The sequence below is a fragment of the Heptranchias perlo genome, chromosome X (assembly GCF_035084215.1).
Source record: "Heptranchias perlo isolate sHepPer1 chromosome X, sHepPer1.hap1, whole genome shotgun sequence".
NCBI classification, from domain to species: domain Eukaryota; kingdom Metazoa; phylum Chordata; class Chondrichthyes; order Hexanchiformes; family Hexanchidae; genus Heptranchias; species Heptranchias perlo.
The window spans coordinates 15,757,035-15,776,054 of record NC_090370.1 but is presented as its reverse complement, the minus strand read 5'-3'; the positions used below and the strand labels follow the sequence as shown (position 1 = coordinate 15,776,054).

At 44.8% G+C, this 19,020-nt stretch overlaps 1 protein-coding gene across 5 annotated transcripts in view; it reads left to right on the top strand.

Annotated features, from left to right (window-relative positions):
- The window catches only part of smarcc2 (SWI/SNF related, matrix associated, actin dependent regulator of chromatin, subfamily c, member 2), a 341,362-nt gene that overhangs the window by 166,478 nt on the left and 155,864 nt on the right, over positions 1–19,020 (top strand). For all 5 annotated transcript variants that reach the window (XM_067976774.1, XM_067976775.1, XM_067976773.1 and 2 more), the window contains exons 12-16: positions 331–390; positions 8,661–8,698; positions 12,811–12,941; positions 14,000–14,071; positions 18,506–18,619. In XM_067976774.1, coding sequence (XP_067832875.1) covers positions 331–390; positions 8,661–8,698; positions 12,811–12,941; positions 14,000–14,071; positions 18,506–18,619 — 415 coding nt within the window. The remainder of the gene's footprint in view (positions 1–330; positions 391–8,660; positions 8,699–12,810; positions 12,942–13,999; positions 14,072–18,505; positions 18,620–19,020) is intronic.

The window sequence follows — 19,020 nt, the reverse complement described above, 5'->3', positions numbered from 1 at the left end:
CGTTGCCAAATAGTGACACACTAAGCACACCTCACACAACGAGCAATTGGTAAGGCTCAGATTACAGTTGAATGTTGATTTCAAACTTGGATGGTTGTTTCCAGCACTGTTCCAGAACAGTCTTCAGTCTCTCTTTAAAGTGTAGGAGTATAGAAGGAAGGAAACTCAAGCAACATGAGTGAACTTGGGTACAGTTTCCTTCAAACTTGCATTGTTCATTTTTGTTACTTGCAGTGGATTTATCGCAGACTCTGGGATCCTTTGTGAATGTTTGCAGTTGTTGTAAAATAGTTTGCAATGTTTATATCTTCAGATTTTGTCTTTTCTTAGTGAACACAAAGAAAGATTCTGAATCTGCTCCAGTGAAAGGCGGCACCATGACTGATTTAGGTAAAGAATAATCTATCTGTCTACCTATCTATTTGTCTATTCACCTCTACCTATCTTTCTTTACCTGTCTATTTCTACCTGTATCTTTCTGTCACTTTCAATCGATCTATCTACCTCTCTACCTCCATCTCTCTCACCATCTATCTATCTATCTCTATCCTGAGATCTATCTATCTAAATTTCAGCAAACAAATGATAGCACCCTTGCTTCTGGGTCAGAAGGTTATTGGTTTAAGTTCCACTCCAGTTGAATTTCCAGTGCAGTACTGAAGGAGTGCTGCATTGTCGTAGGTGCCCTCTTTTGGATGAGACATTAAACTGAGGTCCTGCCTGCCCGGTCAGGTAAATGTTAAAGATCCCATGGCACTAGTCAAAGAAGAGCAGGAAGTTTTCCTGGTGTCCTGGCCACGATTTCTCCCTCAGCTAACGCCACCAAAGACAGATTATCTGGTCATTTATCTCATTACTGTTTGTGGGACCTTGCTGTGCACAAATTGGCTGCTGCGTTTCTCTACATTACAAAAGTGACTACATTTCAAAAGTACTTCATTGGCTGTGAAGTGTTTTGGGACAGTCTGAGAGCATGAAAGGCGCTTTGTAAATGCAAGCCTTATCGGTTTATCCATATAGGAACGTTATATGTGTCAGTATGATTGCACGGGTCCAAATTGCTTTCTGACTGGTTTGTGTTTACCATACAGTAGTATCAGTCACATAATTAGCACCATCAATTTTGATCCAAGAATTGCTTTCCTCAACAAACATAAAAATCAGCCATTACACTAGTATACCAAAAAAATTAAAATTTAAGTAAATTGAAATAACCATTTAAAAATTGTATGGTTTAGTTACGTTAAAGTAACTGTAAAAATTTAAAATTCAGGTTTGTGGTACTTTTAATCAGGCCTGGTCAAACTCTGGGTCCTTGGGTCAATTTGTGAGCAAGCCCAGCCAGAGGTGATAGCTGCTGAGACTGACTCAAGTCCAATTTTAAAAAAAATGCTCTAGTGCACAGTGCCACAGGATATAGACTGTATTAAAAAAACGAGGGATGATCTCTTAAATCTGTTAATAGAAAAGCCTGCAGAACATGCGTGTATGTTTTGTATCTGTCTTCACAGTAGAAGACACAAAAAGCATAACCAGAAATAGTGGGGAACCAAGGGGTAAATGAGAGTGAGGAACTTAAAACAATTAATATCAGTAGAGAAAAAGTACTGGACAAACTAATGGGATTAAAAGCCGACAAAGCCCCTGGACCTGATGGCCTACATCCAAGGATTCTAAAAGAGGTGGCTACAGAGATAGTGGATGCATTGGTTTTGATCTTCCAAAATTCTCTAGATTCTGGAACGGTCCCAGTGGATTGGAAGGGAGCAAATGTTACCCTGCTATTCAAGAAAGGAGGGAGAGAGAAAACAGGGAACTACAGGCCAGTTAGCCTGACATCAGTCGTAGGGAAAATGCTGGAATCCATTATTAAGGAAGTGGTAACAGGGCACTTAGAAAATCATAATATGATTAGGCAGAGTCAACATGGTTTTATGAAAGGGAAATCGTGTTTGACAAATTTATTAGAGTTTTTTGAGGATGTAACTAGCAGGGTAGATAAAGGGGAACCAATGGATGTAGTATATTTGGATTTTCAAAAGGATTCAATAAGGTGCCACATAAAAGGTTGTTACACAATGTCAGGGTTCATGGGATTGGGGGTAATATATTAGCATGGATAGAGGATTGGTTAAAGGACAGAAAACAGAGAGTAGGGATAAACGGGTCATTCTCAGGTTGGCAGGCTGTAACTAGTGGGGTGCCGCAAGGATCAGTGCTTGGGCCTCAGCTATTTACAATCTATATTAATGACTTAGATGAAGGGACCAAGTGTAATGTATCCAAGTTTGCTGATGATACAAAGCTAGGTGGAAAAGTAAGCTGTGAGGAGGACACAAAGAGTCTGCAAAGGGATATAAACAGATTAAGTGAGTGGGCAAGAAGGTGGCAGAAGGAGTATAATGTGGGGAAATGTGAGGTTATTCACTTTGATAGGAAGAATAGAAAAACAGAATATTTTTTAAGTGGTGAGAAACTATTAAATGTTGGTGTTCAGAGAGATCTGGGTGTCCTCGTACAAGAAACACAAAAAGTTAGTATGCAGGTACAGCAGGCAATTAGGAAAGCAAATGGCATGTTGGCCTTTATTGCAAGGGGGTTGGAGTACAAGAGTAAGGAAGTCTTACTACAGTTGTACAGGGCATTAGTGAGACCTCACCTGGAGTACTGCGTACAGTCTTGGTCTCCATATCTAAGGAAGGATATACTTGTCTTGGAGGCAGTACAGCGAAGGTTCACTAGATTAATTCCTGGGATGAGAGGGTTGTCCTATGACGAGAGATTGAGTAGAATGGGCCCATACTCTCTGGAGTTTAGAAGAATGAGAGGTGATCTCATTGAAACGTATAAGATTCTGAGGGGGCTTGACAGGGTAGATGCTGAGAGGCTGTTTCCCCTGGCTAGAAAGTCCAGAACTAGGGGGCATAGTCTCAGGATAAAGGGTTGGCCATTTAAGACTGAGATGAGGAGGAATTTCTTCACTCAGAGGGTTGTGCATCTTTGGAATTCTCTACTCCAGAGGGCTGTGGATGCTGAGTCATTGAATATATTCAAGACTGAGATCGATAGATTTTTGGACTCTAAGGGAATCAAGGGATATGGGGATCGGGTGGGAAAGTGGAGTTGAGGTCAAAGATCAACCATGATCTGATTGAATGGCGGAGCAGGCTCGAGGGGCTGTATGGCCTACTTCTGCTCCTATTTCTTATGTTCTTATGAGGGGGATAGCTAGGAACAGCAGGTGCCTTTGAAGAGCCCCCTCAATAAACCAAGAGGCTACGGCAAAGCACGCAGATGTACTCTTTTTTGTATACCAGCAGAGAACCTGGGCACCATGCCTTCAGGCTCCCAGTGGGATCTTCCTTGACTATCTCAAGCCTCATATCAATAACTTGCTGGATATTCCCCACTCATCCAGGACCCAGGTAGGGAGCACACTGCAGGAATTCACCGCCATATCAGCAGTAGCAATACAGACACAAGGGTTCTAGAGACATGTCACAAGCACCTCTTTGAGATTCTGTGGGTTGATCAATTGGACCGCCTTTGAGGCCATACTTAGTTAGCGGCATCATCAGCTGAGATAGACCAAACTCTTCCAGACGTTTCTCTGGTTCAATTCAAGGGGCGAAATTCTCAGTCCTGGGTACTGCCCTTTAGATTCTCCTCCATACTCAAAGGTGCCCGTTCATGGTTGCAGCGCATCTCAGGATGCAGCATCTCCATGTTTGTCCTTATCGAGGTGATTGGTTCATCAGAACCCAATGCTTCAGATTTGTCAGTACAGCGTTGCCATTCAGTTATGAGAAACATCAGCTACAGCCCAAATAGAAGTTAATATTTTTGGGGGCCTTGTTTCTAACAGTCTTGCAGAAGATCTTCTGTCCTTAGACCAGTTTATTATAGTATTCAGGCATTTGACTCCCCCGTTGCACGATGGATCATGGATCCGAGCAGAAGTTTTAAGAATTTGAAGTTTGAGGGCAGCAATCTTACTTGCCAATGCCTGACCTAATAAGTGACCACTTCAGCTAAACCTGCTCAGCCAATGATCCCCCAGTAAAGCCCCTGTATCCCAACCTATAAGACTTGACCATTCCGCAGCCCAGGATCTCTCATGATGGTTAGAGGACACCGCCCTGCAACAGCCACCCTCCCAACAGTTGACCAAGCTACACTGTACCCTTAAAGGATGGAGCCCCATCTACAAGGGAACTGAACTCGGGGAAAGTGGACCATGTAGCAGCCTGCCTGGCACAGCAGTCAGTTGGCACTAAGATCAGTAAGGCTGGCTCTGGAACATTTGCAGACCGTTGTACAGGGCAAACTGGTATGTGTGTGATCAAACATCACTGGTGGTCCACCTCAGGTTTCTGACCTGTGGACCCTGAGACCTGGCAATCCATCTAGGCTGTATTCTTTTGGTGTGTGAAATCATAGGATCATAGAATGATACAGCACAGAAGGAGGCCATTTGGCCCATCGTGCCTGTGCCAGCTCTTTGAAAGAGCTATCCAATTATTCCCATTCCCCCGTTCTTTCCCTGTAACCCTGTAAATTTTTCCCTTCAAGTATTTATCCAATTCCCTTTTGAAAGTTATTATTGAATCTACTTCCACCACCCTTTCAGGCAGTGCATTCCAGATCATAACATAGAAAATAGGAGCAGGAGTAGGCCACTCGGCCCTTCGAGCCTGCTCCGCCATTTAATATGATCATGGCTGATCCTCTATCTCAATACCATATTCCCACTCTCTCCCCATACCCCTTGATGCCTTTTGTGTCTAGAAATCTATCTAGCTCCTTCTTAAATCTATTCAGTGACTTGGCTTCCACAGCCTTCTGTGGTAGAGAATTCCACAGGTTCACCACCCTCTGAGTGAAGAAATTTCTCCTCATCTCAGTCCGAAATGTCCTACCCCATATCCTGAGACTGTGACCCCTCATTCTGGACCCCCCCCAGCCAGGGGAAACATCTTCCCTGATCCAGTCTGTCTAGCCCTGTCAGAATTTTATACGTTTCAATGAGATCCCCTCTCATTCTTCTAAACTCGTGTGAATACAGGCTGAGTCGACCCAATCTCTCCTCATACGACAGTCCTGCCATCCCAGGGATCAGTCTGGTGAACCTTCGCTGCACTCCCTCTATGGCAAGTATATCCTTTCTTCAGTAAGGAGACCAAAACTGCACACAATACTCCAGGTGTGGTCTCTCCAAGGCCCTGTATAACTGCAGTAAGACATCCTTGCTCCTGTACTCAAAACCTCTTGCAATGAAGGCCAACATACCATTTGCCTTCCTAACTGCTTGCTGCACCTGCATGTTTGCTTTCAGTGACTGGTGTACAAGGACACCCAGGTCCCTTTGTACATCAACATTCCCCAATCTATCACCATTTAAATAATACTCTGCCTTTCTGTTTTTCCTTCCAAAGTGGATAACTTCACATTTATCCACATTATACTGCATCTGCCATGTATTTGCCCACTCACTCAACTTGTCGAAATCGCCTTGAAGCCTCTTTGCATCCTCCTCACAACTCACAATCCCACTGAATTTTGTGTCGTCAGCAAACTTGGAAATATTACATTTGGTTCCCTCATCCAAATCATTGATATATATTGTGAATAGCTGGGGCCCAAGCACTGATCCCTGCGGTACCCCACTAGTCACCGCCTGCCACCCTGAAAAAGACCCATTTATTCCTACTCTCTGTTTCATGTCTGTTAACTAATTTTCAGTCCATGCCAGTATATTACCCCCAATCCCATGTGCTTTAATTTTGCACACTAACCTCTTATGTGGGACTTTATCAAAGGCCTTCTGAAAATTCAAATACACCACATCCACTGGTTCTCCCTTATGTATTCTACCAGTTACATCCTCAAAAAACTCCAGTAGGTTTGTCAAACACGATTTCCCTTTCATAAATCCATGTTGACTTTGTCTAATCCCGTTGATATTTTCTAAGTGTCCTGTTACCACCTCCTTTACAATAGACTCTATCATTTTCCCTACTACTGATGTTAGGCTAACCGGTCTGTAGTTCCCTGTTTTCTCTCCTTCCTTTTTTAAATAGTGGGGTTACATTTGCCGCCCTCCAATCTGCAGGAACTGTTCCATAATCTATAGAATTTTGGAAGATGACAACCAATGCATCCACTATTTCCATGGCTACCTCTTTTAGTACTCTGGGATGCAGATTATCAGGCCATGGGGATTTATCAGCTTTCAGTCCCATTAATTTCTCCAGCACTATTTTTTTTACTAATACTAATTTCCTTTAATTCCTCCTTCTCACTAGTCCCTTGGTTCCCTAGCATTTCTGGGAAGTTATTTGTGTCCTCTTCTGTGAAGACAGAACCAAAACATTTGTTTAATTGCTCTGCCATTTCCTTGTTCCCCATTTTTAATTCTCCTATTTCTGACTGTAAGGGACCTATATTTGTCTTCACTAATCTTTTTCTTTTTACATACTTGTAGAAGCTTTTACAGTCCACTTTTATGTTCCTTGCAAGTTTACTCTCACTCTATTTTTCCCCTCTTAATCAATCTCTTGGTCCTTTTTTGCTGAATTCTAAACTGCTCCCAATCCTCAGGCTTGCTACTTTTTCTGGCAACTTTATATGACTCCTCTTTGGATCTAATACTATCTTTGATTTCTTTTGTTAGCCATGGTTGGGCCGCTTTTCCTTTTGTGTTTTTGAGCCAGAAAGGAATGTATAATTGTTGCAATTCATGCATTCGTTCCTTAAATGTTAGCCATTGCCTATCCACCGTCATGCCTTTTAATGAAGCTTCCCAATCTATCATAGCCAACTCACTCCTCATACCTTCGTAGTTTCCTTTATTTAGATTTAGGACCCTAATTTCGGATTGGACTACTTCACTTTCCATCTTAATGAAGAATTCTATCATGTTATGGTCACTCTTCCTTAAAGGACCCCACACAACAAGATCATTAATTAACCCCTTCTCATTGCACAATACCCAATATAGGATAGCCTGTTCCCTGGTTGGCTCCTCAATGTACTGGTCTAAAGAAAAACCCTCTCGTACACACTCCAGGAATTCATCCTCCATAGTATGATTGTTAATTTGGTTTGGCCAGTCTATGTGCAGATTAAAGTCACCCATGATTACTGTCGTACCCTTGTTACATGTATCTCTAATTTCCTGTTTGATCCCATCCCCTACATTACCATTACTGTTTGGAGGCCTATAGACAACTCCCACCAGTGTTTTCTGCCCCTTGGTGCTTCTTAACTCCACCCAGACTGATTCTACATCTTGATTTTCTGAGCCAATATCCTTTCTCACTATTGCTCTGATTTCATCCTTTACTAACAACACCACCCCACCTCCTTTTCCTTTTTGCCTGTCCTTCCTAAATATCGAATACCCTTGGATATTCAGCTTCCAGCCTTGGTCACCCTGCAGCCATGTCTCTGTAACTGCAATTATATCATATCCATTTACATCTATTTGTGCTGTTAATTCGTCGACCTTATTACGAATGCTTCGTGCATTCAGATACAGTGCCTTTAGATTTGTCTTTTTAACATTTTTAGACATCAACATTTTTTTGTACTATGGCCCTATTTGTCTTATTACCATTTTTTCTTACCCGGACCCCATTTGTTAATGCACTCTTTGTTTGTATGCTCTGTCCCTTCCTGACACAATCTGGTTATCCTTACCCCAATCACTTTCCTGCACTGCTTCCTTGTCTTTTCTCTTTAGCATTCTAGATTTCTCTCCACCGGGACCCTCCTCCCCCCCCCCCCCCCCCCCCCCATTATTGAGACTGGCTCTCTCAGTTTGGGAACTGCACAATAAAAACAACCAATGCTAAATGTAAATAGGGGAACATCCCCTGCCTCCTTGCCATTTTAGGCTTTCATTATTTCAGTGACCCAGTACTTGCACAGTCAGCCACCCACTGCACCCTACCCCATTTCGCCCCCCCTTATTTAGTTTAAAGCCCTATCTAACAACTCACTGCGTAAAAAATTTCACCAGTCTGTCTGTGTCCTCCTAAAGTCAGTTACTATCCGCCACATTGTTTACTACATTTCAGAGTTTCGTGTCATCTGCAAACTTTGAAATTATACCCTGTATAGCCAAGTCCAGGTCATTAATATATATCAAAAAGAGCAGTGGTCCTAATACTGACCCCTGGGGAATACCACTGTATACTTCCCTCCAGTCTGAAAAACAATCGTTCACCACTACTCTCTGCTTTCTGTCCCTTGGCCAATTTTGTATCCACACTGCCACTGTCCCTTTAATCCCATGGCCTTTAATTTTGCTAACAAGTCTATTATGTGGCACTTTATCAAATGCCTTTTGAAAGTCCATATACACAACACCAACCACACTACCCTCATCAACCCTCTCCGTTACTTGGAATATGCAGGTCATTTGAAGAATAATGAAAACCCTACAAGGTAGGTAAGCTGCTTCTTTTCTTCCCCCTCCCTGTTTCACCGAGCAGAATGATTTCACGTTCTTGTTTTCAGCCATTATTTGACAGAAACAGGAAAGAAGCTGTTTAATCCTCTGGAATTACAGGGTGCTATTAAAACCATTTATACTACAGGGATTCTGCAGGGATTCAGACCGGACAAGCAGAACTGATCTCTGTTTTCTCTTTCAGATGAACAAGAGGATGATAACCTGGAGACTGCAGGCAAGGTAAGAGTGCTGTTCATGCATTGTTCCTGTGCACGCTGTGTCACTTCTGTTGTTAGTTCTGCGGGAGTCGGTTCCCTGTCACTTTTTTTTTTGCTTTTAAACATTTTTTCGAGAGTCGCTATTTTAGAAGGTCATATCAGATTAGAATAACAACAATGGCACTTGTCATTGAGTCCAGCTTTGCTGGCATAATGGGGTAGGGTGCAGTGGGATGGCTGACTGTGCAAGTACTGGGTCACTGAAATAGTGAAAGCCTAAAATGGCAAGGAGGTGGGGGATGTTCCCCTATTTACATTTATCATTGGTTGTTTCTATTGCACTGTTCCCAAACTGAGAGAGCCAGTCTCATCCCAGGAAGTGAGTATTCCCTGTATCAGAGATAATTGTAAACAATTTTACAACACCAAGTTATAGTCCAACAAATTTATTTTAAATTCCACAAGCTTTCGGAGGCTTCCTCCTTCCTCAGGTGAATGGTGTGGAAATGACATTTTCAAATCCTTCGCATTTGAAAATCACAGAACAATGCCTGGTGATTACTGCCCGTTGCCAAGGCAATCACAGTAAGCAGACAGAGAGGTGTCACCTAAAAGGCCACCGAATATACAAACCCCCAAAAAAAAAGAGAGAGAGAGAAGGAAGACAGTCAATGACCCGTTATATTAAAACAGATAACATTTGTTCGCTGGTGGGGTTACGTGTAGTGTGACATGAACCCAAGATCCCGGTTGAGGCCGTCCTCATGGGTGTGGAACTTGGCTATCAATTTCTGCTCGACGATTTTGCGTTGTCGTGTGTCTCGAAGGCCACCTTGGAGTATGCTTACCCGAAGGTCGGTGGCTGAATGTCCATGACTGCTGAAGTGTTCCCCAACAGGGAGAGAACCCTCCTGTCTGGCGATTGTTGCGCGGTGTCCGTTCATCCGTTGTCGCAGCGTCTGCATGGTCTCGCCAATGTACCATGCTCTGGGGCATCCTTTCCTGCAACGTATGAGGTAGACAACGTTGGCCGAGTCACAGGAGTATGAACCGTGCACCTGGTGGGTGGTGTCCTCTCGTGTGATGGTGGTATCTGTGTCGATGATCTGGCATGTCTTGCAGAGGTTACCGTGGCAGGGTTGTGTGGTGTCGTGGACGCTGTTCTCTTGAAAGCTAGGTAATTTGCTGCGAACGATGGTTTGTTTGAGGTTGGGTGGCTGTTTAAAGGCGAGTAGTGGAGGTGTGGGGATGGCCATAGCGAGGTGTTCGTCATCATTGATGACATGTTGAAGGCTGCGGAGAACATGGCATAGTTTCTCCGCTCCGGGGAAGTACTGGACGACGAAGGGTACTCTGTTGGTTGCGTCCCGTGTTAGTCTTCTGAGGAGGTCTACGCGATTTTTCGCTGTGGCCCGTCGGAACTGTCGATCGATGAGTCGAGCATCATATCCCATTCTTACTAGGGCGTCTTTCAGCGTCTGTAGGTGTCCATCGCGTTCCTCCTCGTCTGAGCAGACCCTGTGTATTCGCAGGGCCTGTCCATAGGGGATGGCCTCTTTGACGTGGTTAGTGTGGAAGCTGGAAAAGTGGAGCATCGTGGGGTTGTCCGTGGGCTTGCGGTAGAGTGAGGTGCTGAGGTGTCCGTCTTTGATGGAGATTCGTGTGTCCAAGAAAGAAACTGATTCTGAGGAGTAGTCCATGGTGAGCTTGATGGTGGGATGGAACTTGTTGATGTTATCGTGTAGTCTCTTTAGTGATTCCTCACCGTGGGTCCATAGAAAGAAAATGTCGTCGATGTATCTGGTGTATAGTGTTGGTTGGAGGTCCTGTGCATTGAAGAAGTCCTGCTCGAACTTGTGCATGAAAATGTTGGCGTATTGGGGTGCGAATTTGGTCCCCATGGCTGTTCCGTGTGTTTGGGTAAAGAACTGGTTATTGAAGGTGAAGACATTGTGATCCGGGATGAAGCGGATGAGTTGTAGGATGGCGTCTGGAGATTGGCTGTTGTTGGTGTTGAGTATTGATGCTGTCGCAGCGATGCCGTCATCGTGAGGGATACTGGTGTAGAGTGCCGAGACGTCCATCGTGGTGAGAAGTGTTCCTGGTTCAACAGGTCCGTGGGTACTGAGTTTTTGTAGAAAGTCTGTAGTGTCGCGACAGAAGCTGGGGGTTCCCTGCACGATGGGTTTCAGGATGCCCTCGATGTATCCAGAGAGGTTCTCACACAGGGTTCCGTTGCCTGATACGATAGGACGTCCGGGTGTGTTGGCTTTGTGTATCTTTGGGAGGCAGTAGAAGTCTCCCACGCGGGGAGTACGTGGGATGAGAGTGCGTAGGATGTTTTGAAGGTCTTGATCGAAGGTCTTGATCAGTTTGTTGAGCTGATGGGTGTGTTCTTTGGTCGGGTCTGTGGGTAACCGTCTGTAGTGACCTCAAACAGACCATCGTTCGCAGCAAATTACCCAGCTTTCAGGAGAACAGCGTCCACGACACCACACAACCCTGCCACGGTAACCTCTGCAAGACATGCCAGATCATCGACACAGATACCACCATCACACGAGAGGACACCACCCACCAGGTGCACGGTTCATACTCCTGTGACTCGGCCAACGTTGTCTACCTCATACGTTGCAGGAAAGGATGCCCCAGAGCATGGTACATTGGCGAGACCATGCAGACGCTGCGAAAACGGATGAACGGACACCGCGCAACAATCGCCAGACAGGAGGGCTCCCTCCCTGTTGGGGAACACTTCAGCAGTCCTGGACATTCAGCCACCGACCTTCGGGTAAGCATACTCCAAGGCGGCCTTCGAGACACACGACAACGCAAAATCGTCGAGCAGAAATTGATAGCCAAGTTCCGCACCCATGAGGACGGCCTCAACCGGGATCTTGGGTTCATGTCACACTACACGTAACCCCACCAGCGAACAAATGTTATCTGTTTTTAATATAACGGGTCATTGACTGTCTTCCTTCTCTCACTCTCTTTTTTTTGGGGTTTGTATATTCGGTGGCCTTTTAGGTGACACCTTTCTGTCTGCTCACTGTGATTGCCTTGGCAACGGGCAGTAATCACCAGGCATTGTTCTGTGATTTACAAATGCGAAGGATTCGAAAATTTCATTTCCACACCATTCACCTGAGGAAGGAGGAAGCCTCCGAAAGCTTGTGAAATTTAAAATAAATTTGTTGGACTATAACTTGGTGTTGTAAAATTGTTTACAATTGTCAACCCCAGTCCATCACCGGCATCTCCACATCGTATCAGAGATACTCATTAGAAAACCAGCAGGCCAACTGCTATCCGTGCCAGCCTCCATTGTGGCCATTGGACCCTTTCTGCGGTTCACACTCTGCCTGATGCTCCACGTTTCCCAGTGCAGACTCCACAGCTGGTAGGGTTAGAACCAGGAACACTTAAGTGATCTGTATCATGGGCAGGGCTCAGTCCTGGACAGCTTTCCCATGAATGTTTAAAAACACATAGGCACTTGGAGCACGCAGTCTGCCTGCACATCATTAAACATTCCACTGACTGATCGTTTGCTGCAATGTAAGGCCTAGAGATTCGACCACGTGACGCCCACTTTTCAGGCACTAAATAGCCTCCTAAGCCTCCAGTGTGGCAGGCAGGAAGCGCATGCTCATTACCAGCCGGAAGTGCGCCACTCGCTATATTGATGTAGGCAAAAAAAATCGGTGTCCGGGGCCCACGCCTGAGACTGATGTTAGGCCCTTTGTATGTACAAATAAGGGGCCTAATGCCTGTTAGAGGCCCCCACTGCAGTATTGGTTTGCCCTGAGACAGCCAGTGCTGAAAACCAGGTCCATGTGTGACCTAACAGACAGTCCTTAAAAGGTAAGTGTTTAAAATATACTTCCCTGAATATGGAGCTGGGATGAGCAGGAGTAGTCCTCCTGACCCCACATACAAGGAGAGAGTGAGGCGTGCGTGCAAGGAACGAGAATGAGGCGTGCATGCAGGAAGTTTTGGATATCTGGGGTAAGTGTTATGTCATTAACATATTCATTTGTGAATGGTCCAGTGTCAGAATGCTAAGCGGGGATCTTGTTGCAGTTCCTTTCCACACAGCAGTTGATGGTAAATTGTGTTTTCCTGCTCCAGGATGAGGAAGACACTTCTGCTGGAAACAAAGGAGAACAGACAAAGAATCCTGACTTACATGAGGACAACGTGACAGAACAGACTCACCACATCATCATACCCAGTTATGCAGCGTGGTTCGACTACAACAGGTATCCCTGTGGCAGTGGGTGCTTTTAGTGGCCATGCCGAGCCTGGCATACATTTTTCTGGTGAATAATGATCAGTTATAATGTGAATTGAAATGTTCTGTGTCGGATATCCATTTCCACTTTACTGGGTGCCACTGAAAGGAGTTTGCAAGTTCCCAGGATAATAATGTGTTTCATTTGGGCTGCAGGGTACTGGAGATATTCTTTTTCCATTGAATTTTATTTCTGTATATTTCTTTGCTCTGATGGGCCAAATGGCCTCCTCCTGTGCTGTAGTATGTGATTGTACAGAGAAATGTGATTAAAGTAGACAGCTCTGGTAAAAGAGGCCAAACGGCCTCCTCCTGTGCTGTAATTTCTATAATCATAAAGTATCACTGAACATACATGTGTTGTACAACAGTATGCATTTCAAAGACAATAATATCCCAACTCTGCCATACCCAGAAGTGCAGGTACTCTACTGCCTGCATCCAGGAACGGGGTTATTTTAATCTAATTCACTCGGCGGGAAACTGATGGGATCAGATCGGCTGCCTGTTTTATCCCCCTCCCGGCCCGATTTTACACTCTATTGAAGTCAATGAAAAGTAAAATGGTGGGTGGATCTGATGCTGCCAGTTTCCCGCTGGTGGTTTAGGTTAGAATTACCCCCCAGGTCCACCTGCGAGGCCATGTTTCTCTCACTCTAAACTTGACCTGAAGGAGTACAGCAGGAAAGTGAACGAGGGGGGCCGGTGGGGGGGGCATGGAGGATGGAGTTACACTACTTAACCTCTCAGCTGCTCAGCCTCAATCAAGTATTTCCAACTTGTCTCAGGTTTCACTTCAACTTTGAATATAATCTGTTCAAATCTGGAACATATGACATTATCAGACTGCAGAGCATAGTATTAACACTTCTTAGCTACTGGGAAATGCAAAAAGGACCCCAAGGTCCTTATCATGGGTCCTAAATTGAGACCAGATTACCATGGGGCTCCCTTTTGGGAGACCCAACTATATGGAGTGATAGTTAGCTGTTCCAACAAGGCCTGAATTATTATTCTTCTCAACAGTGTCCACGCCATTGAACGGCGAGCTCTCCCAGAATTCTTCAATGGAAAAAACAAATCCAAAACCCCGGAGATGTGAGTATTTATTTACAGATAAATCGTTATTTTATGTAAAGAATAGTAGATGACTGAGATTTGTTCCCAGGCCTGCAGCACATTTGAGGACTTCAGATAGTATGAGTAATTGCACTTGAACGGGGTCTGATGACGTACCAACAATTTGCTAGTTCTTGACCGTCCCAATTCAGGAGGTCAGCTCATAAAGTTCATGAGATTATGCTCCCCACGTGTTTTTCATAAGTACAGAGGTTGCTATGATTGGCAAGGAGCCAGGATATTTGGAGATCCGCAGCTCTTAAAGGGTTGCTGCAGCAGCTTGAAGAAAACATAATAGCTGTATAGTAGCTGATGGAAATCTGCAAGCCAAAGAATGGAAGGTGGCTCAGTGAGCAGAACTGCCCTTTGATGAAGACAGCCTGGATGCTCTCCTGAAAGAGATGCAGCAGATGAGAGTAGCCATATTTGAGGCTAAGAGGAAGCCTTGGTGACATAGTGTGCAGCAAGCATAGCAGCAGGTGGCTGATCAAGTCATCACTATCTCCCATTTCCATAGGTCATGGGAGCAGAAAGGTCTGTCTTGAGGAAGAGTCCCAAGGTAAGGCTGCTCACAGTTTGCCAATTGTAGTTAAGTCTCTGGCCATAGCATGCCACAAACACTCTGCTCCAAACCTGGTGCAGCATCAGCAAAGAAGCACGGGAATCACTGACAAATCCTTTCTCACCTGTATTTCCGTGTCTCTAGTGCTGGAGGTTGAAGTTTGTGGCTTACATTTCAAAATACTTCTAATATCACGCCTAACTGTTGGACCAAGTCAAACTGCCACCTGAAACAAGGTGGGATCCAGGCTGGGCACTGCTCTTCAAAATACTAACAACTTGCTAACAGCTGTATGTTTTGTCTGATTGTCTCAGCTGTGGCTCAGTGGGTAGCACTCTTGCCTCTGAGTCAGAAGGTTCTGGGTTCAAGTCCCACTCCAGTACTATCAGAGTGCTGCACTGTCTGAGGTGCCGTCTTTCTGATGAGACATTAAACCGAGGCCCTCTCAGTTGGACGTAAAAGATCCTATGGCACTATTTTGAAGAAGGGCAGGTGGCCTGGCCAAGACTTATCCCTCAACCAACACCTTAAACAGATTATCTGGTCATTATCTCATTGCTGTTTGTAGGACAAATTGGCTGTCGTGTTTCCTACATTACAACAGTGACTATACTTCAAAAGTACCTCATTGGCCATAAAGCGCTTTGGGATGTCCTGAGGTCATGAAAGGCGCTGTATAAATGCAAGTCTGTTTTTCTTTCTTCTTTCCTTTTTAAAGGAGAGAAGGCTGCCGCAATCATAGGTAGACAGCAAGGACCGTTGAGAACATTCAAAGCACCATGCATATGGTATATTAGAAACTCTGCAGAAGTGCAGCTCTATATCCCTGCAGCAATATGTGAGGGATTCATAAACCTGCAGCCCACCATGGAGCAAGTACCAACTCTACGAGTATCAAGCCCTCATGGACAGAGGTCCAAAGTGCATCGCTGTTTCTTTCAAAAGCACTCTGACTGCGGCTGTTGAGACCTGGGCTCCAATTTACACAAGTCTGTCACTTCTGAATTGGACAGGTATGGGGATCATCTTGAAAGCACCTTGATGACGGGTTTCACACTCCTCAGTTGTGGCCACAGGTTCATTCCCACGCAGATCACTGGTCATCCATAAAAAATGTCCTGCTGTCGAGGCATGCGAGGGAGAGGCACAGACAAGATTCCCATCTCTAAGGGTGCACCACATCCACTTAACACACCTGGCTCCTTCAAAGGACTCATGGAGGGCTAGGTGGCAACCATGAACTACCAGCCAATGTGGGATTCAAAGTGCTGGTTGCTGGACTATCTCAGGATTCAGTACAAGAAGGTGGCTCAGCTACTAGCACTTTGGATCCCACACTAGTCACAGAAATCAGGAATGCTAGTTTAGTGGTTATGGTATTTGGCGAGCAAACCAGTTCAAATCCCACCATGGCAGGTTTTGAAATTGAATTCAATAAATCTGGTAATTTGTGGGCTGGAACCATAAGAATGACCATGAAAACTGCCGGCTTGGCATAAAACACCAATTGGTTCATTAATGTCCTACATGGAAGAGAGCCTACCACCCCAACCCATTCTGGCCGATAGGCCCACACTCCGGTTGACTCTTAATGCCCTCCTGAAGTAGCCTAGCAGGACGCTCAGTTGTAAAACAATCACTACCAGCACAAGGATTACAGCCCACCGTCACCTTCCAGCATCACCCACATCCCAAAAACTAATTTTAAAAACTCCCATGAGGTCCCCATTGAGGAGTAGCAGGCTGCTACCTTGCTTGTTCCTCCCATTGAGGTAGCACTTAGAAGGAGCACCAGATTAGATAGTAGGAGCACACAGTACACTGTCACCTTGGGGAAACACCAGGGAGAGAAACAGTAATAGCATATACATAGAACAATAGCAAGAAAATAAAATAGCTACAAATTTGGGTCTGCCATAGAGACCTCGGGTTCAGTGGAGTGGGTTGCTCCTGTAAGTAGGTCCCATGCTCCTTGTGTGCCAGAGTTGACTCACACTGCCTAATATCTAACTATACAGTAGCACAACCTAGCAGTGTGACAGTAGTATCCCATTGTGATCTTAACCTGATATTCGTATTTTTTGCACATATGCCTCTTCGACTATTCAAAGGTGGATCGAGAAAACACTTCGTGAGACGAGGCCAGGTATGAATCATTAAGCTGCTTTATTTCACAGCAAGTGAACATATAGGATAACAGTTATGGTCAGACTTATTAATTCAATCAGTACAACGTGTCTTTGTGTTATAATACAAAATAGTGAACATACTACACTTCCCCACATCAGTGGGTTCTCCTACTTGACTTAAACAAAATAACTCCGAACAACCTTCCTGCATTCTTCTGAGCCTGGCCAAAGCTTGCCCTCACAGCTTCCTGTTTAAAGCTTGACTGACTTTTCAGCCTCTGCTAGACCTGACTGCCTGTGTCTCTGTCACTATCTTTTATATCCCTGGGTTCACAATCCGAGGGAAGGGCCATTGCCAGACATCCTTTGCTGAGCATCTGGGACCAGAGACCTTCCAATGCAATGGGCATGAGGTGTTTACTGAATACCGAGACAGGCTAACAAATTGTTTATTGTTTACAGTCTTTGGGGAAACAGTTTCAGTGTCCAGTCAATCGGCATATTAACTACCTTCATCTTGGTGCTTTTTTTTGAATTTGTGTGAAAACACTTGGCTTTAAACACAATCCTTAAGTGTAACTCTTCTTTCCAACTCCTTTCTGTGGAAAAATGGTCAAAAAATCCGAAAACTTGCCCAACACCTTTTAAGAAGAATACTCCCAAATCAGTAAATCTCAGCAGTTATCTCTTATATGGGCAAGTATCTCGAAAGAAGTGACCAGATGAAACCGATATCGGCGTAGGCCCAATTTCTATGGGACTGACTGAAAATAGGACCTTTACTGAGGCTCTCGCGCATTTTTTGCGAGGCCTCCAAAAACTTGAAAACCAGAGTAAGAAATATATTAGAGGGACTCACTTTACTTGAATTAGATTGTGAATTTGTAAATAAGTAAGAAAGGAAGAAACTTGGATTTATCTAACCCCTTTCACATTCCGAAGATGTCCCAAAACGATTTACAACCAATGAAGTACTTTTGAAGTATAGTCGCTGTTGTAATGTAGGAAACACGGCAGCCAATTTGTGCACAGCAAGGTCCCACAAACAGCAATGAGATAAATGACCAGATAATCTGCTTTTGGTGGCTGACAGAAGAATGTTGGTCAGGTAACCTCTTCAAATCGTGCCTGGGATCTTTTGCACAGGGAGACAGGCCTTGGTTTAACATCTCATTCAAAAGACGGCACCTCCGACAATACAGTTCTGCACTGGACCATTAGATTATGTGCTCAAGTCCTGGAGTGGGACTTGAACCCACCGCCTTCTGACTCGGAGGCGAGAGTGCTACCACTGAGCCACGACTGACAAGTAGGCATATTCTTTTACCTGGGCTAACTAGTGGCAAATGAAGCTCAATCTGGACAAATGCATATTGCAAGTAAAAATAGGGGGTACATGTACTCCATGGGTGGGACAGAACTGGCCAAGGAGAAAGCTGAGAAAGATTCAAGGGGGTTAGTTGACTCACTGCTCACCACGTCCTAACAGTGTGAGAGGGCAATTCACAAAGTGATGAGAGTACTGGGTTACATAACTAAATCAGTTAAAATCAATCTGCAGAGGCCATGCTGAGGCTGTACAGTACCCTGGTCAGGCAGAACTTACAGTACTGGGAACAGGTCTGGTCAGTCCAGGCTCTAGAGGTTTTGTGAAGTCTCATAGCGGTGACATTTTGGCAAAATTGATACTTCAACTATCTTTTTAATCCTATTCTTCCTCAGTTACCTTGCCTATCGTAATTTCATGATTGACACGTACCGTCTGAATCCACAGGAGTACCTCACATCAACAGCATGCCGCCGGAATTTGGCAGGGGATGTCTGTGCAATAATGAGGTATGTAATAGAGAAGAATTGTTAAAATCCACTTAAAAAAGCTTCATAACCCCATAATTTTTCTGAAAATCGCTAGGAAGGACTTCACTAAGACAGCTCTAAAACATGTTATTGTATTGCCCAAGTACAGAGAAGGTTACAGAGGTCAGTGGCATTAAACCTTGGCTCATGGGTGGCGACTCCTTGCCCCTTACTGAAGCCCCCCCCACCTGGCTATACTTTCCACCACCTGTCCTGCCCAAACTGCCGTGGTGATGGTGTGACCCTTATCACCAAATCACACCATGGTCTCTCCCCCTACTCCTGTGGTACTTTCTCCTCTTTTCAGCATCTTGTTCCACCCCTCTAGCCTCTCTTAAAATCCTCGTTCGCTACTGCCCCCCTCAAGTCCCACCCCGAGT